The sequence below is a fragment of the Salvelinus alpinus genome, chromosome 24 (genome assembly GCF_045679555.1).
Source record: "Salvelinus alpinus chromosome 24, SLU_Salpinus.1, whole genome shotgun sequence".
Lineage (NCBI taxonomy): Eukaryota > Metazoa > Chordata > Actinopteri > Salmoniformes > Salmonidae > Salvelinus > Salvelinus alpinus.
The window spans coordinates 8873738-8897157 of NC_092109.1; the positions used below are offsets into that span (position 1 = coordinate 8873738).

At 40.8% G+C, this 23420-nt stretch overlaps 1 protein-coding gene across 2 annotated transcripts in view; it reads left to right on the plus strand.

Annotated features, from left to right (window-relative positions):
* Positions 1–23420, plus strand: part of LOC139552088 (fibrinogen C domain-containing protein 1-like) — a 295950-nt gene that overhangs the window by 160081 nt on the left and 112449 nt on the right. For both annotated transcript variants that reach the window (XM_071363492.1, XM_071363491.1), the window contains exon 6: positions 4236–4332. In XM_071363492.1, coding sequence (XP_071219593.1) covers positions 4236–4332 — 97 coding nt within the window. The remainder of the gene's footprint in view (positions 1–4235; positions 4333–23420) is intronic.

Here is a 23420-nt window from a genome sequence, read left to right on the forward strand (position 1 = left end):
ATTATGACAAAGTCAATCAAGATTTGATGGATTCCTTTCATTAGCTTCCTACAAATGGCCTTTTCAGAAGGGAAGAGCGTGTGCATTAGATATTGGTGAGAGCAGAAGCATTTATGACTGAGAGAAGATACCGTTTTAGTGGTGTCCTTAGATCTACAAGATCTGTGCACTGTGACTCATCTTACTACTGGAAAGATACTGCAGTTAGGAAGTGTATCACTGCTGATCCCAGACCCAACCTCCAACCTTTAAACTCCCCCACAGATTACTGTAGAATTTTACAGTACTTACTATATAATTCTGTAGTAAACTATAGTATACTGTAGGGTACTACACGACAGACTTTAGTATCCCTCCCATCATGTTATATGGGTACTTAGTATATAATTATGTAGTATACTGCAGAATACTACAGTACGTAGTACAGTATTATCCACACAAAAAACACTTTAGTAAATACTACAGAAATGGCTGCAAAAACACAACAGTCCGCATGTACTATAATAAATAATACAGCATTCAATTTGCATATACCCTGCACATTCTCCTCCCCCGTGTCCCAATTTGTGCAACCTGTAAAATAACCTACATGCCAAGTATAGACTATATATTGTGTTCCCTACAGTTCATAAAAAACAAGCAAAATGAGAACAAACACACTACTGTCAATATTACAGTACAACATATAGTCTGCAAAAACACAACAACAATTAATATAGTATAAACTAGTCTTTTTTTACTACAGTATGTATACTATAGAAGACTGTAAATACGACTGTAAATACGACAATACGACAGTACAAAGGCATCTTTGGTGTCCTAAGTTTTCATAACTTTGACCTTAATTGTGTTTTAACGACCGTTCCACAGGTGCATGTTCATTAATGATTTATGGTTCATTGAACAAGCATGGGAAACCGTGTTTAAACAATATACAATGAAGATCTGTGAAGTTATTTGGATTTTTACGAATTATCTTTAAAAGACAGGGTCCTGATTTTTTGCTGAGTTTGTATATTTACACACATATAAATACATACACATACAGACATAGACATATAAATACATACATATACACATACAGTGGGGAGAACAAGTATTTGATACACTGCCGATTTTGCAGGTTTTCCTACTTACAAAGCATGTAGAGGTCTGTAATTTTTATCATAGGTACACTTCAACTGTGAGAGACGGAATCTAAAACAAAAATCCAGAAAATCACATTGTATGATTTTTAAATAATTAATTTGCATTTTATTGCATGACATAAGTATTTGATCACCTACCAACCAGTAAGAATTCCGGCTCTCACAGACCTGTTAGTTTTTCTTTAAGAAGCCCTCCTGTTCTCCACTCATTACCTGTATTAACTGCACCTGTTTGAACTCGTTACCTGTATAAAAGACACCTGTCCACACACTCAATCAAACAGATTCCAACCTCTCCACAATGGCCAAGACCAGAGAGCTGTGTAAGGACATCAGGGATAAAATTGTAGACCTGCACAAGGCTGGGATGGGCTACAGGACAATAGGCAAGCAGCTTGGTGAGAAGGAAACAACTGTTGGCACAATTATTAGAAAATGGAAGAAGTTCAAGATGACGGTCAATCACCCTCGGTCTGGGGCTCCATGCAAGATTTCACCTCGTGGGGCATCAATGATCATGAGGAAGGTGAGGGATCAGCCCAGAACTACACGACAGGACCTGGTCAATGACCTGAAGAGAGCTGGGACCACAGTCTCAAAGAAAACCATTAGTAACACACTACGCCGTCATGGATTAAAATCCTGCAGCGCACGCAAGGTCCCCCTGCTTAAGCCAGTGCATGTCCAGGCCTGTCTGAAGTTTGCCAATGACCATCTGGATGATCCAGAGGAGGAATGGGAGAAGGTCATGTGGTCTGATGAGACAAAAATAGAGCTTTTTGGTCTAACTCCACTCGCCATGTTTGGAGGAAGAAGAAGTATGAGTACAACCCCAAGAACACCATCCCAACCGTGAAGCATGGAGGTGGAAACATCATTCTTTGGGGATGCTTTTCTGCAAAGGGGACAGGACGACTGCACCGTATTGAGGGGAGGATGGATGGGGCCATGTATCGCGAGATCTTGGCCAACAACCTCCTTCTCTCAGTAAGAGCATTGAAGATGGGTCGTGGCTGGGTCTTCCAGCATGACAACGACACGAAGCACACAGCCATGGCAACTAAGGAGTGGCTCCGTAAGAAGCATCTCAAGGTCCTGGAGTGGCCTAGCCAGTCTCCAGACCTGAACCCAATAGAAAATCTTTGGAGGGAGCTGAAAGTCCGTATTGCCCAGCGACAGCCCCGAAACCTGAAGGATCTGGAGAAGATCTGTAGGGAGGAGTGGGCCAAAATCCCTGCTGCAGTGTGTGCAAACCTAGTCAAGAACTACAGGAAACGTATGATCTCTGTAATTGCAAACAAAGGTTTCTGTACCAAATATTAAGTTCTGCTTTTCTGATGTATCAAATACTTATGTCATGCAATAAAATGCAAATTAATTATTTAAAAATCATACAATGTGATTTTCTGGATTTTTGTTTTAGATTCCGTCTCTCATAGTTGAAGTGTACCTATCATAAAAATTACAGACCTCTACATGCTTTGTAAGTAGGAAAACCTGCAAAATCGGCAGTGTATCAAATACTTGTTCTCCCCACTGTACATACAGTTGAAGTCAGAAGTTTACATACACCTTAGCCAAATACATTTCAACTAAATTTTTCACAATTCCTGATCACAATTTTCTTTAACCAATCATGGTCTTTAAATTAGAATATATATACTGTATATATATATATATATATATATATATATATATATATATATATATATATTACCTTTATTTAACTAGGCAAGTCAGTTAAAAACAGATTCTTATTTACAATGACAGCCTACCCCAGCCAAAACCAGACGACGCTGGGACAATTGTGCCCTGCCCTATGGGACTCCCAATCTCAGCCAGATGTGATACAGCCTGGATTTGAACCAGGGACTGTAGTGATGCCTCTTGCACTGAGATGCAGTGCCTTAAAATGCTGCGCCACCCGGGAGCCCAAATGCAGGGCCGACAGACAAGTTCCTTACTTTTTACCCCTTCCACTTTCATTTTCCATTTTTGCGGTAATGCCACAATTAGTAGGTTGTAATTGCCATACGTTTTAGTTAGCTGCATGTATGACATAACTCCACCAGTCATATTTATTATATAATTTATGAAGATTTTACCTTTTTTTTTATTTAAAAAATATAGTTTTTTTTATCAATTAGTATATTTGAGTTAAACCACAATATTTGTTGTATTATTTGTTCTGTCTTTTCTGGTGAATTAAATAGAAATTGCAACCAACTTTCTATGGATTGATTTCCTAACTGAAAGTGGGAGGTTGTAATCTGAATGAAGGGAAAAAGGCCTTTCTTGAACATTGGGTTTAGAAATTCTTACTAATTAAGTATAACTTTTGTATGACTGAAGACTTTAGTGAGAGGTCTAATGCTTTAATATTTAATCATTTCAGTCCTCCGAATTCATGTTCATTATATAAATGGGCCCATTTTATTTTGTCTGGCTTGCCGTTCCAAATAAAATGGAATCATTTTTTCCTCACATAATTAAAAAAACTGTTTGCTAGGTGTAGGCAAGACCATAAGCAAATAGGTACTCTGGGATATGACTAAAGAGTCAATCAGGGTGATTTTTCCACAAATACAAAGGTGTTTACCTTTCCATGGTAGCAAGATATATCCTTTTTTTGCAAAATTTCTATAAAAATGTATTGGAGTGAGATCATTTATTTGTTTTGGAATATGTATACCGAATATATCCACATCACCATCAGACCATTTTATTGGTAAACTACATAGTAAAGTAAAAGTAGTATTTTTTAATGATCCAATACGTAATATAGTATATTTGTTATAATTTGGTTGTAATCCAGAGTTTAGAACAATTATCTAGATCCTCTATGAGGCTGTGGAGGTATCCAAGTTTAAAAGAAAACATGAATCATCAGCGTACATTGACACCTTTATTTCTAATCCCTTGAAATTATTGTTGGATCTGATTTTAACAGCTAACATTTCGATGGCAATAATAAATAGATATGCCGATAATGGACAACCTTGTTTTACTCCTCTTGACAGTTCAAAACTTTCTGAGAAGTAGCCAATATTTACTATTTGACACCTGCTCTTTGTCTGTGTACTCCAGGTGATCCAGCGCAGGGAAGATGGCTCAGTCAACTTCTTTAGAGGATGGGACTCCTACCGCGAGGGGTTTGGAAAAATCACTGGAGAACACTGGCTCGGTAAGTGTGTGTGTGTCCTTTTTGTAAGTGCACGATCAAGAAGCACCTTGGCCAAGTTCTTGGTTCCAGGACCATAGCTGAGTAGGATAATGATTTGAGTGCTGATAAAATACTCAGGACCATGAGGGTAAATGTGGGTGGTAAATGTGGTTTGAAGCAACGTCCCGATTATTCATCCAAACACATTTAACCACAGATACAACAGGAGACTGTCAGAGCACCACAGAGTACTCTTCCTATTCAGAGGGTGTAGTTGTCTTCTTAGCCACCGTCATCAAATGTCCCTCGGGCCAAACGTGAAATATGAAGTGGTGTACAGGCTAGAAAGGGATTTACTAGCTGCTGCTGCTTCCTGCTCCATCCACTTTCTTCCTTCCCTTCCTTCCCTCACTCGCTCTCTCTCTTCTTTTCTTGCCATTTTTCTCCCAGCCTGTCTCCCTGTGCTTTGTTCATAAAGCCTGTTCTTAGTGTGCCTGCATGTTCCTGGAGTCCAAGCTATATGCTTACAGACTAGATAGTGTGTACTTTTCTTTGTAGCTTCAGAAGTGTGTTCCGTAGACGTAGCCTGCATTGCTGTTGTCCTGTATCTTCAGTACTGCAGTATTGCCTAGCTGTGTAATTATGTACTGTATCTGCTACAGTGTGTCCTGTCCTGCAGCCATAGAGAATTGTTTACAGATGTGCTGCCAGTAGATGATCTTAGTGTGATCTTACAGTGCCTTCGGAAAGTGTCCAGAACCCTTGACTTTTCCACATTTTGTTACGTTACAGCCTTATTATAAAATGTATTAAATAATACAATTTCCTCACGTATCTAAACACAATACCACAATGACAAATCGAAAGCAGTTTTTTATAATTTTATAAACGGAAATACTTTTTTTTACATACAGTTGAAGTCGTAAGTTTACATGCACTTAGGTTGGAGTCATTAAAACTCATTTTTAAACCACTCCACAAATTTCTTGTTAACAAACTATAGTTTTTACGTGACACAAGTAATTTTTCCAACATTTGCTGACAGACAGATTATTTCACTTATAATTCAGTGTTTCACAATTCCAGTGGGTCAGACGTTTACATACACTAAGTTGACTGTGCCTTTAAACAGCTTGGAAAATTCCAGAAAATGATGTCATGGCTTTGGAAGCTTCTGATAGGCTAATTGACATCATTTGAGTCAATTGGAGGTGTACCTGTGAATGTATTTCAAGGCCTACCTTCAAACTCAGTGCTTCTTTGCTTGACATCATGGGAAAATAAAAAGAAATCAGCGAAGACCTCAGAAAAAAAATTGTAGACGTCCACAAGTCTGGTTCATCCTTGGGAGCAATTTCCAAACGCCTGAAGGTACCACGTTCATCTGTACAAACAATAGTATGCAGGTATAAACACCTTGGGACCATGCAGCTGTCATACCGCTCAGGAAGGAGATGCAGTTCCGGGTCAACAGCATCAATGTAACAGTATAGCTTCCGTCCCTCTCCTCGCTCCTACCTGGGCTCGAACCAGGGACCCTCTGCACACATAGACAACAGCCACCGTAGAAGCATCGTTACCCATCACGCCACAAAAGCCACGGCCCTTGCAGAGCAAGGGGAACAACTACCTCAAGGTCTCAGAGCCAGTGACGTCACCGATTGAAACGCTATTATCGCGCACCACCGCTAACTAGCTAGCCATTTCACATCGGTTTCAAAGGCACAGATCTGGGGAAGGGTACCAAAACATTTCTGCAGCCTTGAAGGTCCCCAAGAACACATTGGCCTCCATCATTCTTAAATGGAAGTACTGAGTAAAGGGTCTGAATACTTATATAAATGTGATATTTCAGTTTATTTGTAATAAATTTCATATTTTTCTTCTAAAAAACAGTTTTTGCTTTGTCTTTAAGGGGTATTGTGTGTAGATTGATGAGGGCAAAAAACAACTTAATACATTTTAGAATAAGGCTGTAACCTAACAGAATGTGGAAAAAGTCAAGGGATCTGAATACCTTCTGAAGGCACTGTATATCTGCAGTACTGTGGTTTGTTCTGCTCTTGTATCTGTAGAAGTAGTAGTGTGTAGACTGTCCATGTAGTTGTCAGACAGTTCTTCTCAGATCTGCTCTGCCTGTGTAGATAGGTGACTATATGGGTTTGCATCTGCAGTGTGTTTAGCTGTAATGTGATGTCTCCACCTGCGTCTGATGTAGAAAAGGTCATCCCATCTTTTGCTGCGGCTCGTTAAAGACAAACTAACAACCTCCGAGGGAACAAAGGAGGAAAAGCTATGTTTTTTTGCCCCAATCTCTTTCCTTTCTCCCTCTCCCTGGCCGTCCCTCGACGCAACTAAAAAAAATATAACCAAGGCGCAGATTTCTGAGTTTAGCGCTTTAGTCGTGCCATAATTGAGCTGTTAAACCCCTTTAGTGGTGTAAGTACATGTGATTGCAGGAGAGGTGTGAAGTGGTGTGTGCATGTGTGTGTGTGTGTGTGTGTGTGTGTGTGTGTGTGTGTGTGTGTGTGTGTGTGTGTGTGTGTGTGTGTGTGTGTGTGTGTCTGTGTGTGTGTGTGTGTGTGTGTGTGTGTGTGCGCGTGTGTGTGTTGGGAGGTGCCGAAAACTCAAAGACTAGCGATTTGGGATGACAGTCCTGTCTGTGTCAGAACGCTGACATTGTTTAGTTCTCCAAAAACCACGTGCAGGGGGAAGAGAGGGGGAGAGGGAGAGCTATATAGAGAGAGCACTCTCACACAGCAGGGTCGAGAAAACCTTGATAAATCCTTTTATAGCCAGCAGGCACGGCCCTCATCCTCTCCTGCTGGTTCTGTCCTTCTCTCTGCCTCCGTCTGATGTAGGAGGGCTGTGGTGGAGGTCTACTATTGGTTTGGGAGGTTGGCAGTGACACTTTTCTGAAAGATGCTAGTTTTAGTTTATATTAAATAGACATGTGTAGATTGATGAGGGGGAAAAAAACTATTTAATACATTTTAGAATAAGGCTGTAACCTGAGTTTAGCACACACAATTTACCCCTTTTCTCACTTAACTAAAAATTGGAATATATTATGCTGTCTGTGACTCATCCATATCTGAAGACCACCTGTCTTCATTCTAGTTTCTCTCTCTCTCTCTCTGTATTCCCTTCTGTGTGTGTGTGTGGGGGGGGGGGGGGTGGGGGGGTAATTTCACCTACACCTCTCAGATCAATAAAAAAAACGCCACCAGAAACTCAGTAAAATAACTCCCCAGCCCATAGTACCAGTCTCTTAGTCTCTCAGCACAGGTGTAACACGCATCCAACACAGCAGGGACTACACAGCACAACTACACACATTGTACACTGAACACCTGCATAGGAATAAAATACACTATTGTATATAAATAGAACTGTGTCAATTTAACGTCCAACCATTATACACAGTGTCAAAAACATTAAGAACACCTTCCTAATTTTGAGTTGCACCACCTTTTGCCCTCAGAGCAGCCTCAATTTGTTGGGGCATGGACTCTATAAGGTGTCGAAAGCATTCCACAGGGATGCTGGCCGATTGGTAGTGGACCATTCTTGATACACATAGGAAACTGTTGAGTGTGAGAAACCCTGCAGCGTTGCAGTTCTTGACACACTCAAAGCAGTGTGCCTGGCACCTACTAACATACCTCGTTCAAAGGCACTTAAATATTTTATTTTGGCCATTCACCCTCTGAATGACAGACATACACAATCCATGTTGCGGTCCAAACACTTAAAAGACACACCCTCGTCCACTTATGCCCTTGGGGGAATCCCCCTCGCCATCTTGGTGAGCGGTCCAAATGATTAGCCAAGCAAGGGAAGTTTGCAACGTAAGCCCATCAGCCCTCATTTTTAGTCGGCTTTGCGAGTGTTCAATTATGTTCACTCCGGGGCCTGAAACCTCCCATAATTCAATTCGCGACGATTGTACATCTGCTAAGAAAAGTCAGTGAAAACGTAAAAACAACATTAATGGAGAAGTCAGCATACAAGTGTAAGTAAAAACGAATGCAAATAAATTTGAAATTGTGCTACTGATGCCCATGACGGCATAAACACGTTTCATACAAAGTAAATATGTTTTGTTTGGATATCTTTTGGAATTGGTAGAAGTCATCAGAAGTCTCCACTTAATTTGAGGGCTAAGGGGATAGGCTGTGTCTTTTAAGCGTTTGGACCGCAACCCATGTCTCAATTGTCTCAAGGCTTAAAAATCCTTCTTTAACCTGTCTCCTCCCCTTCATCTACACTGATTGAAGTGGATTTAACAGGTGACATCAATAAGGGATCATAGCTTTCACCTGGATTCACCTGGTCAGTCTATGTCAGGTTTTCCCAAATTCGTTCCTCGGGCCCCAGGGGGGGCACATTTTGGTTTTTGCCCTAGCACTACACAGCTATTTCAAATAATAAACTAATCATCAAGCTTTGATAATTTGAATCAGCTGTGTATTGTTTGGGCAAAAACACAACGTGCACCCTTTGGGGTCCCAAGGACCGAGTTTGGGGATATGCTGGACTATGTAATGGAAAGCAATGTTTTGTACACTCAATGTATATAACCTGTTTATACGTGTATAAGGTAATATTCCCGTCTTGATTGGAGGTATTGTACTTTCCCTCGGAGAGAAAATGGATGTCTTCTGATTGATAAAAAAATTTATCACATACAAGTGCATTCGGAAAGTATTCAGACCCCTTGACTTTTTCCACATTTTGTTACATTACAGCCTTATTCTAAAATTGATAACATTGTTGTTTTTTCTCATCAATCTACATACAATACCCTATAATGACAAAGCAAAAACAAGTTTTAAGCCATTTTTGCAAATGTATTAAAAAAAACTGAAATATTACATGTACGTAAATATTCAGACCCTTTACTCAGTACTTTGTTGAAGCACCTTTTGCAGCGATTACAGCTTTGAGAATTCTTCGGTATGATGCTACAAGATTGGCACACCTGTATTTGGGGAGGCTCTCACATTCTTCTCTGCAGATCCTCTCAAGTTCTGTCAGGTTGGATGGGAAGCGACGCTGCACAGCTATTTTCAGGTCTCCAGAGATGTTCGATCGGTTTTAAGTCCGGGCTCTGGCCTCTCCTGGGTTGTCTTGGCTGTGTGCTTAGGGTTGTTGTCGTGTTGGAAGATGAACCTTTGCCCCTGTCTTAGGTCCTATGTGCTCTGGAGCAGGTTTTCATCAAGGATCTCTATGTACTTTGCTCTGTTCATCTTTCCCTCGTTCCTGACTAGTCTCCCAGTCCCTGCCGCTGAAATAATCCCCACAGCATGGTGCTGCCACCACCATGCTTCACCGTAGGGATGGTGCCAGGTTTCCTCCAGACATGACAATGTCATGTTCCTTTTACTAAGGAGTGGCTTGCACCCGACCAGCTCTAGGAATGTATTTTACATTTTTTATTTAACCTTTATTTAACTAAGAAAGAATCTTGGTGGTTCCAAACTTCTGTCATTTAAGAACAATGGAGGCCGCTGTGTTCTTGAGGACGTTCAATGGTGCAGATATTTTTTGGTACCCTTCCCCAGATCTGTGCCTCGGCACAATCCTGTCTCGGCGCTCTACGGACAATTCCATTGACCTCATCGCTTGGTTTTAGCTCTGACGTGCACTGTCAACTGTGGGACCTTATTTAGACAGGTGTGTGCCTTTCCAAATCATGTCCAATCAATTGAATTTACCACAGGTGGACTCCAATCAAGTTGCAGAAACAGCTCAAGGATGATCAATGGAACAGGATGCACCTGAGCTCAATTTCGAGTCTCATAACAAAGGGTCTGAATTCTTATGTAAATAAGGTATCTGTTTTTTAATTGTAATAAATGTGCATTAATACATTTTTGAATAAGGCTGTAACGTAACGAAATGTGGAAAAAGTCAAGGGGTCTGAATACTTTCCAGATGCACTATACATACACTTCAGTTTTTAATGGATGTTCCGGAGAGTTAATCCAAGAGACAAACTCTATTATCTTCCACCTCTTGTTTTCCTAGTAACACAATTACGTGCACTGTATCAAAACTTTCCCTAGCTCATTCAAATGCACCAAATACACTCAAATGCAATCTTACAGCCACACAGCACATAGTTTAGCAGGCACTCCACGCTAGTAAACTTAGATTTCTTGCATATACACTTGTAAGCATACACACAGACGCACACACAAACACACACAAACTCACACCCTTCACTACATTCTACAAAATGAGGGGTCTTTGGAAAGTGTGATGATTCTATGTGGAAACATAATGGCTGAAAGAGCCCTTCAATGGTTCTTTACAGTTCAGAAAAGGGTTCTTTGCTATTTTAATATTAATTACAATTCAGGGGAGCGGCTCATTCAAATATTTGGTTTGCACACAGCTCTTTTTGTGCAACCTTGAGTCAGTGGTATTCCAGTTTATCTAATGTATTGTATTAGGCCATAAACTATTACAAATATAGTCAATAACAGTGTCTTGGGAAAGAGACATGTATGGCTTTGTGTCAATTATGTACAATATAATATGGCAGACCAGATCATTTATAAATAAGTCTGTGGTTCTTCAAAAGGATCTACAGAGAACCTTTCAGATTGAGAGATTCTTTTTGAACCATTAAAACGTTTTCTATATAGTCTCAAAAAGGGTTGTAACAATAGCGGAACCCTTTTTTCCTGCTATATACGGTATACAGTATATCATATTTTTGAATGTTTATTTAGAAAAGGGTATTTTTAGCACCAAACAGGTTCCATTTAGAACCTTATGAGGATGGTTCTTTAATAAACCTTCAAAAAAGGGTTCTATATAGCACCAAAAAGGGTTCCACTATGGTTACAAGTAGTATTTAGAAGAAAAAAATGTGTGTGTAGAGTGTCTGTATTCTGCTCACGCAGCAGAGATCTGTAAAGGGCTACATCTCTACAAAGAGAGCCAACCAATAAAAGAACATTCTGAATCCTGGGAGGACGAGAGGCTATTGTGCTCTTTCTCATTTTGTCATTTTTTGTCACAGACACTCACTTTACATGGCTGGGACAGGCTAAGGAAAGCCACACAATCAGCAATCAACCAGAGCTTCTACATTCACAGACCTTTTGATTCACTCCTCTCCTTCCTCGCTCCCCCCTCCGTCAATGCTGTTATCTTCATCCAACCTCCTAACACTCTGTTCCCTGGCCCAAGATCGGTTCTGCGCCCCTCAACCCCATTCAGCGCAGTGTCATCCGAAAGCACCCCTCCTTATCTCTCTGGCTGTCCCCCCTCACTTCTCTCACCCTTCCTCACCTCTCTCCCTGTCGCCCTTCACTCCTCACACCACTCCTCATCTCTCTCCCTGGCCTCCATGTCCAGTCTCCACATCCAGTGTCATCAGAAAATGCCCCTAAATGTCTGACCCAAGCAGGGCCTACCCCACACACTATGCCTACATCTCCCCTACACTGGCTCCACCTATAGGCACTTGTGAATGCCTATAGGACCTACGCTAGCCCCTCCCCCCATTGTACCTATGCCCCCATACCTCCCTCACTCCCATCCAGCTTTCTCATCTCCTCGTCTTTCTCCCTGGCCTCCACCTAGACCTCAGCCTCTCTCACCTCCATCCTGTGTCATCACAAAGCGTGTCTGAATACAGAACCCGGCAGCAGAATCAGTAGCTCTGCTGTAGAAAAAATGTAAGTTTCGCCTCAATCACATCTGGCATCATCTGCCCTCAGGTCATCTCTGCTTCTGGCAGCATGGGGTTAGAGGTCGAAGGCATGCGCCAATTACAGTGAGAGGAGGGAGAGAAGAGGGAAGAGAGGGGAGAAGAGGAGGACAGGGGATCTACGGTGCAGAGGGAGTTTTATTCTCCTGGTATTTAACGGAAATATAGATAAAACGATAGGTGATCTCTCTGTGGCTCATTAGCAGGGAAGGGCATCAGTGGCTCTGCATGTAAATGTCAACCCTCCATCCCCTCCATCATGCAAGAGGGAGGGAGGAGTGTGTGTATACAGTGCCTTCAGAAAGTACTCACACCCTTTGACTTTTTCCAAATTTTGTTATGTTACAAAGTGGGATTAAAATGGATTTAATTGTCTTTTTTTTGTCAAAGAACTACACAAAAATACTCTGTAATGTCAAAGTGGAAGAAAAATGTAATTACATGTAAAATAAAACAATCTACTGTATCTTGTATTACATAAGTATTCAACACCCTGAGTCAATACATGTTAGAAACACCTTTGGCAGCGATTACAGCTGTAAGTCTTTCTGGGTTAGTCTTGAACAGCTTTGCACATTATTCTTTTTACAATTCTTCATGCTCTGTCAAGTTGATCGCTGCTAGACAGCCATTTTCAAGTCTAGCCATAGATTTTCAAGCTGATTTAGGTCAAAACCGTAACTAGGCTAACTCACAAACATTCAATGTCGTCTTGGTAAGCAAGTATATTTAGGAAGCAGTGGAGCGGGGGTCCAGGGCAGGGAAGCAGGACTGATGAGACGAGGGACTGGAGACAGGGACCAGAGTCAGAGTGGACGGGACTGTAGCAGAGAGAAAAGCAGCGTCAGTCTAGGGAAAAACAGGCACAACAAGATCACAAGATCTATGCAGGAACAAACGGCTTGAAACGCAGACTGACTGAGCAGAGGCTTTGATTATCGAACAGGTTGCAGCTGGTGGGGATCTGCTCTGCCTTCAGCACACCTGTCTCCACTCACACAATCAATACACAGAGAGCGAGAGAGAGGGAAAGAGCACTGGGGGAGTGGTGGCACGTTAGAGAGACACAGGATGATAAGTAGAGGGCGTGTAAGGAGCAGATGTAGCAAACACTTTGTACTCAGGCATGTTTTGGAATATTTGTATTCTGTACAGGTTTCCTTCTTTTCACTCAGTCATTTAGGTTAGTGTTGTGAAGTAACTACAATGTTGATCCAGCCTCAGTTTTCCCCTATCACAGCCATTAAACTATGTAACTGTTTTTAAGTCACCAGTGGCATTATGGTGAAATCCCTGAGCGGTTTCCTTCCTCTCCGGCAACTGAGATAGGAAGGATGCCTGTAGCTTTGTAGTGACTGGGTGTATTGGTGTACCATCCAAAGTGTAATTAATAACTTCAGCATGTTTGTTTAAGTCATCTACCAACAGGTGCCCTTCTTTGCAAGGCATTGGAAAACCTCCCTGGTCTTTTTGGAGAATTCACTGCTCGACTGAGAGACCTTAAAGATAGTTGTATGTGTGAGGTACAGAGATGAGGTAGTCATTCAAAAATCATGTTAAACACTATTATTGCACACAGTGAGTCCATGCAACTTATTATGTTTTGTTAAGCAAATGTTTACTACTGAATGTATTTAGACTTGCCATAACAAAGGGGTTGAATACTTATTGATTTACATTTCATTTTAATTTTTAATAAAAAAAAAAAAATGTTTTAAATACCCTTTGACATTATAGGGTATTGTATATAGGCCGGTGACACAAAAATGTCAAACTCAAGCATGCTTTCTGGTCTTGCGCCTCTATCAAACAGTACACATGTAACACTTTTTCAAGATGGCCGTACTTCTTCATTACACAAAGGAATAACCTCAACCGATTTCCAAGGACTGGTGATATCCAGTGGAAGCGGTAGGAACTGCAAGCAAGTCCATTAGAAATCTGGTGTCTCTAAGAAAACACATTGAAAAGACAGTGACATCAAAAAAAAAAAATCTGAATGGTTTGTCCTCAGGGTTTTGCCTGCTACATAAGTTATGTTATTCTCACAGACATGATTCAAACAGTTTTAGAAACTTCAGAGTATTTTCTATCCAAATCTACTAATAATATGCATATCTTATATTCTGGGGATGAGTAGCAAGCAGTTGAATTTTGGCATGCTATTTATCCGAAAGTGAAAATGCTGCCCCCTGCCCACAAGAAGTTAAGTAGCACAACAGTTTTCTGCTGGGCTAACATAATTGCAAAAGGTTTTTCTAATGATCAATTAGCCTTTTAAAATGATTAACTTGGATTAGCTAACATAACGTGCCATTGGAACACAGGAGTGATGGTTGCTGATAATGGACCTATGTACGCCTATGTAGATATTCCATAAAAAAATCTGATGTTTCCATCTACAATAGTCATTTACAACATTAACAATGTCTACACTGTATTTCTGATCAATTTGATGTTATTTTAATGGGTAAAAAATGTGCTTTTCATTCAAAAACAAGGACATTTCTAAGTGACCCCAAACTTTTGAACGGTATTGTATATGGGGACCGTTTAGTGGGGGTTAAATACATGTAAAGAAAATATAAAATGTTTCCTGATCTTTCTTATGTCACTCAGATATAGGACAGACACTTAAGAACAAACTTTCTGTTGTTCCATGTAGTGAATCTGTTATTCAATGCATTTGTATTTGCTAATAGCAGTAAGGCCAAAAATAATTGGAGGGGTTCTTTTAAAATTGTCATACCATGGGTTATTTAACTATTGGATTTAGAATATTTTGACCCATTTAGGTATATATATATATCTTTTAATGATTTGATAAAATATTGAATTTGGTCTTTACTACTATAGCCAATAGTATTGCATTGAATAACGCATTCATAAATGGCAAAAAAGACAGTCAAAAAATACATCATAAGTAATAAGGTTTTGAAGTGTCTGTCCTATATGTAGGAGATACTGTATAAGAAAGCGTATGAAATATTTTAGCTTTTATTGAACACATATTTAAGCCCTTATTTTTATTGCCACAAAACTACTTTTATACTTCCATTAATTTGTATGGGTTACCTTCAGACGAGTTCCCTGAGGCTTGTGGTGTCTTAGAGCAAAACGGAGAACACCATCCTAGTTCATGACACTACAAAAAATTTTGTGAGAAGACCGATTTTCGGGATGCCCCATGGTCTGACATACACCTCTGTAGCTTGGCCGATGCGGAAGGCCGACATAGATGGATGCGACACAGCCCTTGTAAAAAAAATAATATCTCTAGCTTAAACTGATGGATTTCGATGGGGATTTTTTATTATGTTCCTTAGATTGACACACGGGTGCGTCATACGACTCTTAAGGAGTATCCATCCCCTGTAGTCACAAATTAAGTCCATTCAATTGATTGAAGATGTCAATAAAAAAATAACATCTGAGACAAACTCCTCATCAAGCATTTTCATTAGATATGTGTTGTCTTTCTTGTGACGGCAATCACAGTGAAAAGCAACTATCTCCTTCCTGAGCTCACATGGGCTGCTCTCTTGAGATCATTATGACCCTTGCTTAGCCACTGAACACCATTATGTAAAAGTAGATCATGGTGCTCAGCAGACTACGAAACAAATTATGTTGCATACTAGATGTTGATTGGATACATTTTTTGGATACATTTTTTGATAGTTTTAACTGAGTCCATGGTGTTTTTTATCTACCGGCTGAGTTAAGAGTAAACAGTGCTTAATTTGTAAATCAGAAGGTGCCGGAACAAACAATGAGCACGAGAGGGGGGTGACCTGGGGAGTTTCGAGGTAGCGGAATACATAAAAAAAAAAAAAAACATTTATAAAAAAGCATTTCATTTATATCATCGCATTTGCGTAGTGGCATAGAGCAGTAAAATAGAGGCACTTACAGAAGTTGTACACATGGGGTACATTTTAGCATAATGTCCGGGAAAATGTTGGCCTTTTATAAACGCATTTCATGCAATTCTATGTAATTTTACATGACTGGAGACTTTGGCAGAATCTTAGTTAATACTGCATAAATGATTGAAATGGCAAACCGAGAATCAAAGATCCTAAAAAACGACCTTGTCTTGAATCCATCATTAGCCTAGGCCTAGGTGTGTGGAGACATATATTATAGGCTACAATATGAGGAGGAAATTATAGTCCTAAAAATGCTTTCCAGTTTCACTGACTCACCCAGTGATGCGCAGCTCACTCACTGGTGATGGCCGATGTACTCGTGCCAAAAGCCTATCTCTCTCTCTCTCTCTCTTTTGTAAAACAATATTTGGAAGTTGATCAAATATTTTGGTGGCCTACAGTATAGAGTCTAAATAAATGATTAAATACAACTCTTGAGAGATGAAAGAGATGTGAGAGATACTGGTGCGCTTCTCACACAGCCACCGCCACGCGTTGGTCTCAAACACATACTATGTCTTACAAGACTCGAATTTCACATACTTTTCAATACATCAATGTAGCAGTAGAACAAGCATTTCACAATCATTTGATTAGATAACAGAATATCTAAAGCAGAACATAGCTACAGCAGAACATATAGCATAATATATATATATAGTTGAAGTTGGAAGATTACATATACTTATGTTGGCGTCATTAAAACTCGTTTTCAACCACTCCACAGATATCTTGTTAACAAACTATAGTTTTGGCAAGTCGGTTAGGACATCTACTTTGTGCATGACACAAGTCATTTTTTCAACAATTGTTTACAGACAGGTTATTTCACTTATAATTCACTGTATCACAATTCCAGTGGGTCAGAAGTTTACATACACTAAGTTGACTGTGCCTTTAAACAGCTTGGAAAATTCCTAAAAATATATGTTATGGCTTTAGAAGCTTCTGATAGGCAAATTGACATCATTTGAGTCAATTGGAGGTGTACCTGTGGACGTATTTCAAGGCCTACCATCAAACTCAGTGCCTCTTTGCTTGACATCATGGGAAAATCAAAAGAAATCAGCCAAGACCTCAGAAAAAAAATGTAGACCTCCACAAGTCCCTGTTCGTCCTTGGGAGCAATTTCCAAACGCCTGAAGGTACCACGTTCATCTGTACAAACAATAGTATGCAAGTATAAACACCATGGGACCACGCAGCCATCATACCGCTCAGGAAGGAGACGCGTTCTGTCTCCTAGAGATGAATGTACTTTGGTGCGAAAAGTGCAAATCAAGCCCAGAACAACAGCAAAGGACCTTGTGAAGATGCTGGAGGAAACAGGCACAGAAGTATCTATATCCACAGTAAAACGAGTTCACAAAATAGATGGCATCATGAGGAAAGGAAAATTATGTGGATATATTGAAGGAACATCTCAAGACATCAGTCAAGATGTTAAAGCTTGGTCGCAAATGGGTCTTCCAAATGGACAATGACCCCAAGCATACTTCCAAAGTTGTGGCAAAATGGCTTCAGGACAACAAAGTCAAGGTATTGGAGTGGCCATCACAAAGCCCTGACCTCAATCCCATAGAAAACGTGTGGGCAGAACTGAAAAAGCGTGTGCGAGCAAGGATCCTACAAACCTGACTCAATTACACCAGCTCTGTCAGGAGGAATGGGCCAAAATTCACCCAACTTATTGTGGGATGCTTGTAGAAGGCGACTCAAAACGTTTGACCCAAGTTAAACAATTTATAGGCAATGCTACCAAATACTAATACTAATTGAGTGTATGTAAACGTCTGACCAACTGGGAATGTGATGAAAGAAATAAAATCTGAAATAAATCACTCTCTCTACTATTATTCTGACATTTCACATTCTTAAAATAAAGTGGTGATCCTAACTGACCTAAGACAGGGAATTTTTACTAGGATTAAATGTCAGGAATTGTGAAAATCTGAGTTTAAATGTATTTGGCTAAGGTGTATGTAAACATCCGACTTCAACTGTAGGCCTCCTGCCTATTTGATAATATGAAGCACATATTCAGATTAACTTCACAGTACGGAACACGTTTGTAAAGGAAAAAGATGTTCTTACCTTAGTTTTCCAAAACCTCCCACAACACAGCTATTTCCTCGTGCGTGTTCTCCTCTCTATTTCTTGTTTCGCTCCTGGTGTCTGTGACACATCTGTGTCCTTCAGCAATCCATAACCTCACATAGGGGACTGGGTTGAATTGGGTCAGGGGTGGGCCAACAAGGTTCAGAAAGAATTGCCCTGAAATGGTGGAGGTATGCAGAGAGGCACGGGTTGACGTGCAAATCAGATTCATTTGAGAAAATCCCTGCTCGCATTCTGCACTGGAGAAGGGGATGATGCTGACCTCCATCAACAGCTCTTTAAGTCCATCTGGAATGTTTCCTTTATCATTAGACCATTAGTGTCCCTGTGCTGCCTGTAGGCCTGTATGACCTTACATGGACTGTCAACGCCAAACCGCTTGCAGAGAGATTCTACCTCTGTTTTTCCATACAGTGCTTCTGCTTCCTCCGGCCAGTATTGTGCGTAAAACACCTTCAGCTCCTCTATGAACTGGCTGTATCCTGTATTGTCCACTGCCCATCCTCCTTGAGAGAACATTCTGATTAAGGACTCTGTCGCTGGGTCTTCCACCATTCAGTTTGACACCTTGGAAAGAGTTCTCCTGAATCCCTCTTTGGCTGAGTTGTGTGCCGGCCTGGCTGCTCTGCCATTGCGCTGAACACCCTCGTTTCCCCGGTGACTGTTTTGCATGCACTACTAATTGTGCAGTCTCTCTTTTGGAGCACAAGTGAAAATTCAGATAGTTCTTGAAGTGCATCACACAAGGCCTAGATTGTTTACAAACACGTGAGGATATGCACATGGCAAGGGTAGTAGAGCTCTGACGGGACGCGCTGTCGCGGGTGGCATCCTCAGCTGCTGTGGTGAAACGCTTGTGAAGAGCCGGGTCATTTTTATCACAGACTCTACATGGCTAAAACTGGAAGCCACCCATCTAGTGTCCAAGATCCTTCAGATTTTGCACAGCTGAATGTCTAAACTCTCTATTCACTCCCTCAGCTCCATTTGTTTTTTGTTGGACACGTTATAAAGCGCATGTAGCTTGCCCATAAGTATTCTAAAATGATTGAGCATCCATCTCTTCTACCACATCGCCTACTCCGAGCTCAAGCCTGTGTGCTGAGCAGTGCCAAACAGCTATATTAGGGAAGAGGGCCTGGAGCCTTGTTGATACTCAGCATCACAGACGCACCATCACACTTAATTCCAATGAGGGTTTTGGAGAGAAAGTCATCAGTATATTTTACACCATCTAATGCAGATAACAGATTACGCACAATTCCCCCAGCAGATAATTCCTCCAGTTCCACAAGATCAACAAACATGTATTGCTGGTATGTCTATATCTGCGAGCTGAAGTCTGATGTATACAATCAAGGCACTCTTTATTAAAACTCGTAGTCTCGTCGAGCATTAGGCTGATTTGGGGAGAGAACTGGGCTATTATTTCAAGTAGTTTCACTTAAGATAAAATGTGCTGCTGTGTGTTGGAGCAAGCAACATTGGAATGGAGAAGTCTATTTAACTCCTGACAGTCCATTTCTTGCTCAAAACCATGAGCGGGTCTGTGACGTTTAGCCTCCTTGTAAGCTGTTCTGAAGACTCTGTCCGTAGTGTCTGTGTTTTTGTTTTGAGCGTTAACTAGAACCTGTGTTAATGTGTTTCTTTAGCCTTGTCTACAATGCTTGCTGTTGCTAAATGGGCCTTGGTTTGAGTATGTTAAAAAATCTTTTTTCTGAGGTCTCTGTTGCTTTTTTATGTCAGGGACAGAGGATGTTACTGTACATTCAACCCTTTCATCCCTCCAGTCTTTTCCGGGCCAAAACTCCCTACCTTTTTGCATGTTGTACAGCCCAGCTTTGTATTTTGCTTGACAAGCCAGGGGTTATACGTTTGCTTGGTCTTGAACTGAGCCTCTGTCCATATTGCACCTGCTCTGGGCACTTTGTCGGTGGATGCATTGGCACCTGGACTGGCGGGATAAGAAGTGCTGCTAGCTAAAGAATCGCCATCAGGAGCAGTATGCTTCTTACTCCTCTCATCTGACACTGACAGTTCCCTTCCTCATTTCAGGTTTGATTCACTATATTTTACAGGATTTTTGTACTTGAAAAACTTCATCAAAGTTGATTGCCTTTTCTTATTCCATTTTTTATTTGTCTTTCCCTTAGTTTCAAATTCAGTAGGGAGACGGCTAGCCTAAGCTACGTGACGTGATTACGTAGGGACCTCTTCACTAGCTGACCACCACTGCCAAGACCTGTCTCAAGATCAGTTACTTACCTCGCTGGCCTGCCCCATAAAATATGCAGTGCATACAGTGACTTTTTCCACATTTTCTTACATTACAGACTTATTGTAAAATTGATTAAAAAAAAGTTTTTCTCATAAATCTACACACAATACCACATAATGACAAAGCGAAAACAGGTTAAGAAATATTAGCTAATTTATATTTTTAAAAACCTGAATACCATATTTACATAAGTATTCAGACCCTTTGCTATGAGACTCATAAATGAGCTCAGGTGCATCCTGTTTCCATTGTTCATCCTTGAGAAGATTCAACTTGATTGGAGTCCACCTGAGGTAAATTCTATTGATTGTACACAATTTGGAAAGGCACACACCTGTCTATATAAGGTCCCACAGTTGACAGTGCATGTCAGAGCAAAAACCAAGCCATGAGGTCAAAGGAATTGTCCGTAGAGCTCCGAGACAGGATTGTGTTGAGGTACAGATCTAAGGAAGGGTACCAAAACACTTCTGCAATATTGAAGGCCCCCAAGAACACAGTGGCTTCCATCATTCTTAAATGGAAGAAGTTTGAAACCGCCAAGACTTCCTGGAGCTGGCTGTCCATCCAAACTGAGAAATCGGGGGTGTGGCCTTGGTCAGGGAGGTCACTCTGACAGAGCTCCAGAGTTCCGCTGTGGAGAAGGAAGAATCTTTCAGAAGGACAACCATCTCTGCAGCACTCCATCAATTAGGCATTTATGGTAGTGGCCAGACGGAAGCCACTCCTCGGTAAAATGCATGACAGCCCGCTTGGAGTTTGCAAAAAGGCACCTAAAGACTCTCAGACCATGAGAAACAAGATTCTTTGGTCTGATGAAACCAAGATTGAACTCTTTAGCCTGAATGCCAGGCGTCACATCTGGAGGAAACCTGGCACCATCCCTACGCTGAAGCATGGTGGTGGCAGCATCATGCTGTGGAGATGTTTTTCAGCGGCAGGGACTGGGAGACTAGTCGGAATTCAGGGCAAGATGAACTGAACAAAGTACAGAGAGATCCTTGATGAAAACCTGCTCCAGAGCACTCAGGAACTCAGACTGGGTTGAAAGACAACAACCTTGAGCACAGTGCCAAGAGAATACAGGAGTGGCTTTGAGACAAGTCTCTGAATGTCCTTGAGTGGCCCGGCCAGAGCCCGGACTTGAACCCAATCAAACATCTCTAGGGAGACCTGAAAATAGCTGTTTAGCAACGCTCCCCATCCAAACTGACAGAGCTTGAGAGAATTTACAGAAAATATTAGGAGAAACTCCCCAAATACAGGTGTGCCAAGCTTGTAGCATCATTCCCAAGAAGACTCAAGGCTGTAATCGCTGCCAAAGTTGCTTCAACAAAGTACTGAGCTAAGGGTCTGAATACCTATGTAAATGTGATATTTCAGGTTTTATTTTTGTATAAATTTGCACAAAAATCTAGACTGTTTTTTTGCTTTGTCATTATGAGGAATTGTGTGTAGATTGATGATGTTTATATATTTTTTTATCCATTTTAGAATAAGGCTGTAATCTAACAAAATGTGGTAAAAGTCAAGGGGTCTAAAAATGTTCAGAATGTACTGTTTAAACAAATAAGAGAGCAGGTTTGAAATCAGTTTGGAAGGATTAGGATGATTGCACAGAAGGATCACTGCACTTTTACATTATGTTTTTTCTGGGAGGCAGGAGAAATAACCAGAAGGCAACGTGATTTAATTAGTTTAACTCTGATTGCATCATTTAAATGTTTACAGTGCAAACATATACTCCAGGAACTGGAGCCAGGCAAATAGGTGCTGGAACAAACAATGTCATATCTGAGAGGTGTTGGATCCTGTTCCGCGGGCCACCAGTTGAATATTCCCGTCCTGGGACATCTCACGGCTTTATGATTCATTGATATGTTGTGTGACGGTGAGAATGTCACAATGCACAATGATTCATCAGAAAAGCTTTCTTTTGTGACGTGATGGGACCAGAGTCAGAACATTATAATGTGTATCTGAAACTACACATGGTTTTACATGAGCAGAAGCAATGGCAAAAGATTAGAAGACAAGCATAGATTGATACGCCAGATTTTGGTATATTACATTTGATTTTAAAACAAAAATCATTGCTCATATCTGACGTCCCTGTCAATGCTCCAAACTGGGCTATGGTAGAGGAAAATGCTGGTATTCCTCTCTCTCTCTCGCCAATAGGCAAGCCATACTGGGCCAAACGAGTCTCCCCGTAGCCTCACCGGACTCTCCCTAGCCTCACCCGCAAGTAATTACATGCAGCCGGAGGAGAGAGAAGAAAGCATTTCATGTGATTTTACACTCCCAGTGCCGTGCTAACGGTATGTTTAATCCTCACAGCTGCAGCACAGCCTGTATCAGCTAGCCAGGCCTTCTCGACTACAGTATCAGCCATGCTTTTATTCGCTACAGATTATCTCTAAAGCCTTCTTTATCTAACTTGTCTGCGATTGAAATGTTTTTCCCTGATATGTAGCCCCAGGTGGTTGCTGTGCCACATGCCTGGTATATACGGGTAGTGGATGAGGTGAAGTGAGTCTGGTTGGCCACATTTCATTACTCAATCACTCAATGTACCTGCAAAAACACAGATAATTCAAAAAAATCTACCTGCAGTAAAGCATGCTGGACAAAATCTTTTTTTCCAATCATATCTTTAAAAATATATATTGGTGTGACTTCTCATTTAGTTTTGAGTTAGTACCACATAAACATTTTAAGTAATAATTATTTTAGTTGATTTTCAGTACAACTTACTAGAATTATTTCAATTAGAAATTCCTTGGGCTTTACAGTGCATTCATGTAACTTTTGGATTACCTAAACTCAGTAGCGTAATTTGATTACTTTCCATTACTTTTCGATTACTGTCCCTTAAAGGTGCAGTATACAGAAATAGCTCTGTCAGTTCCTGGTTGCAAAAATTGTAACAGTTCGGTTAATTTCAGTTTATGTGACAAAGCAAGCAGTGCATAGTGTAGAGAATCATTGTACCATCTAAACCACTGTGACACATATTTTCAATAACCAGAAATATAGTATTTTCAGCTGT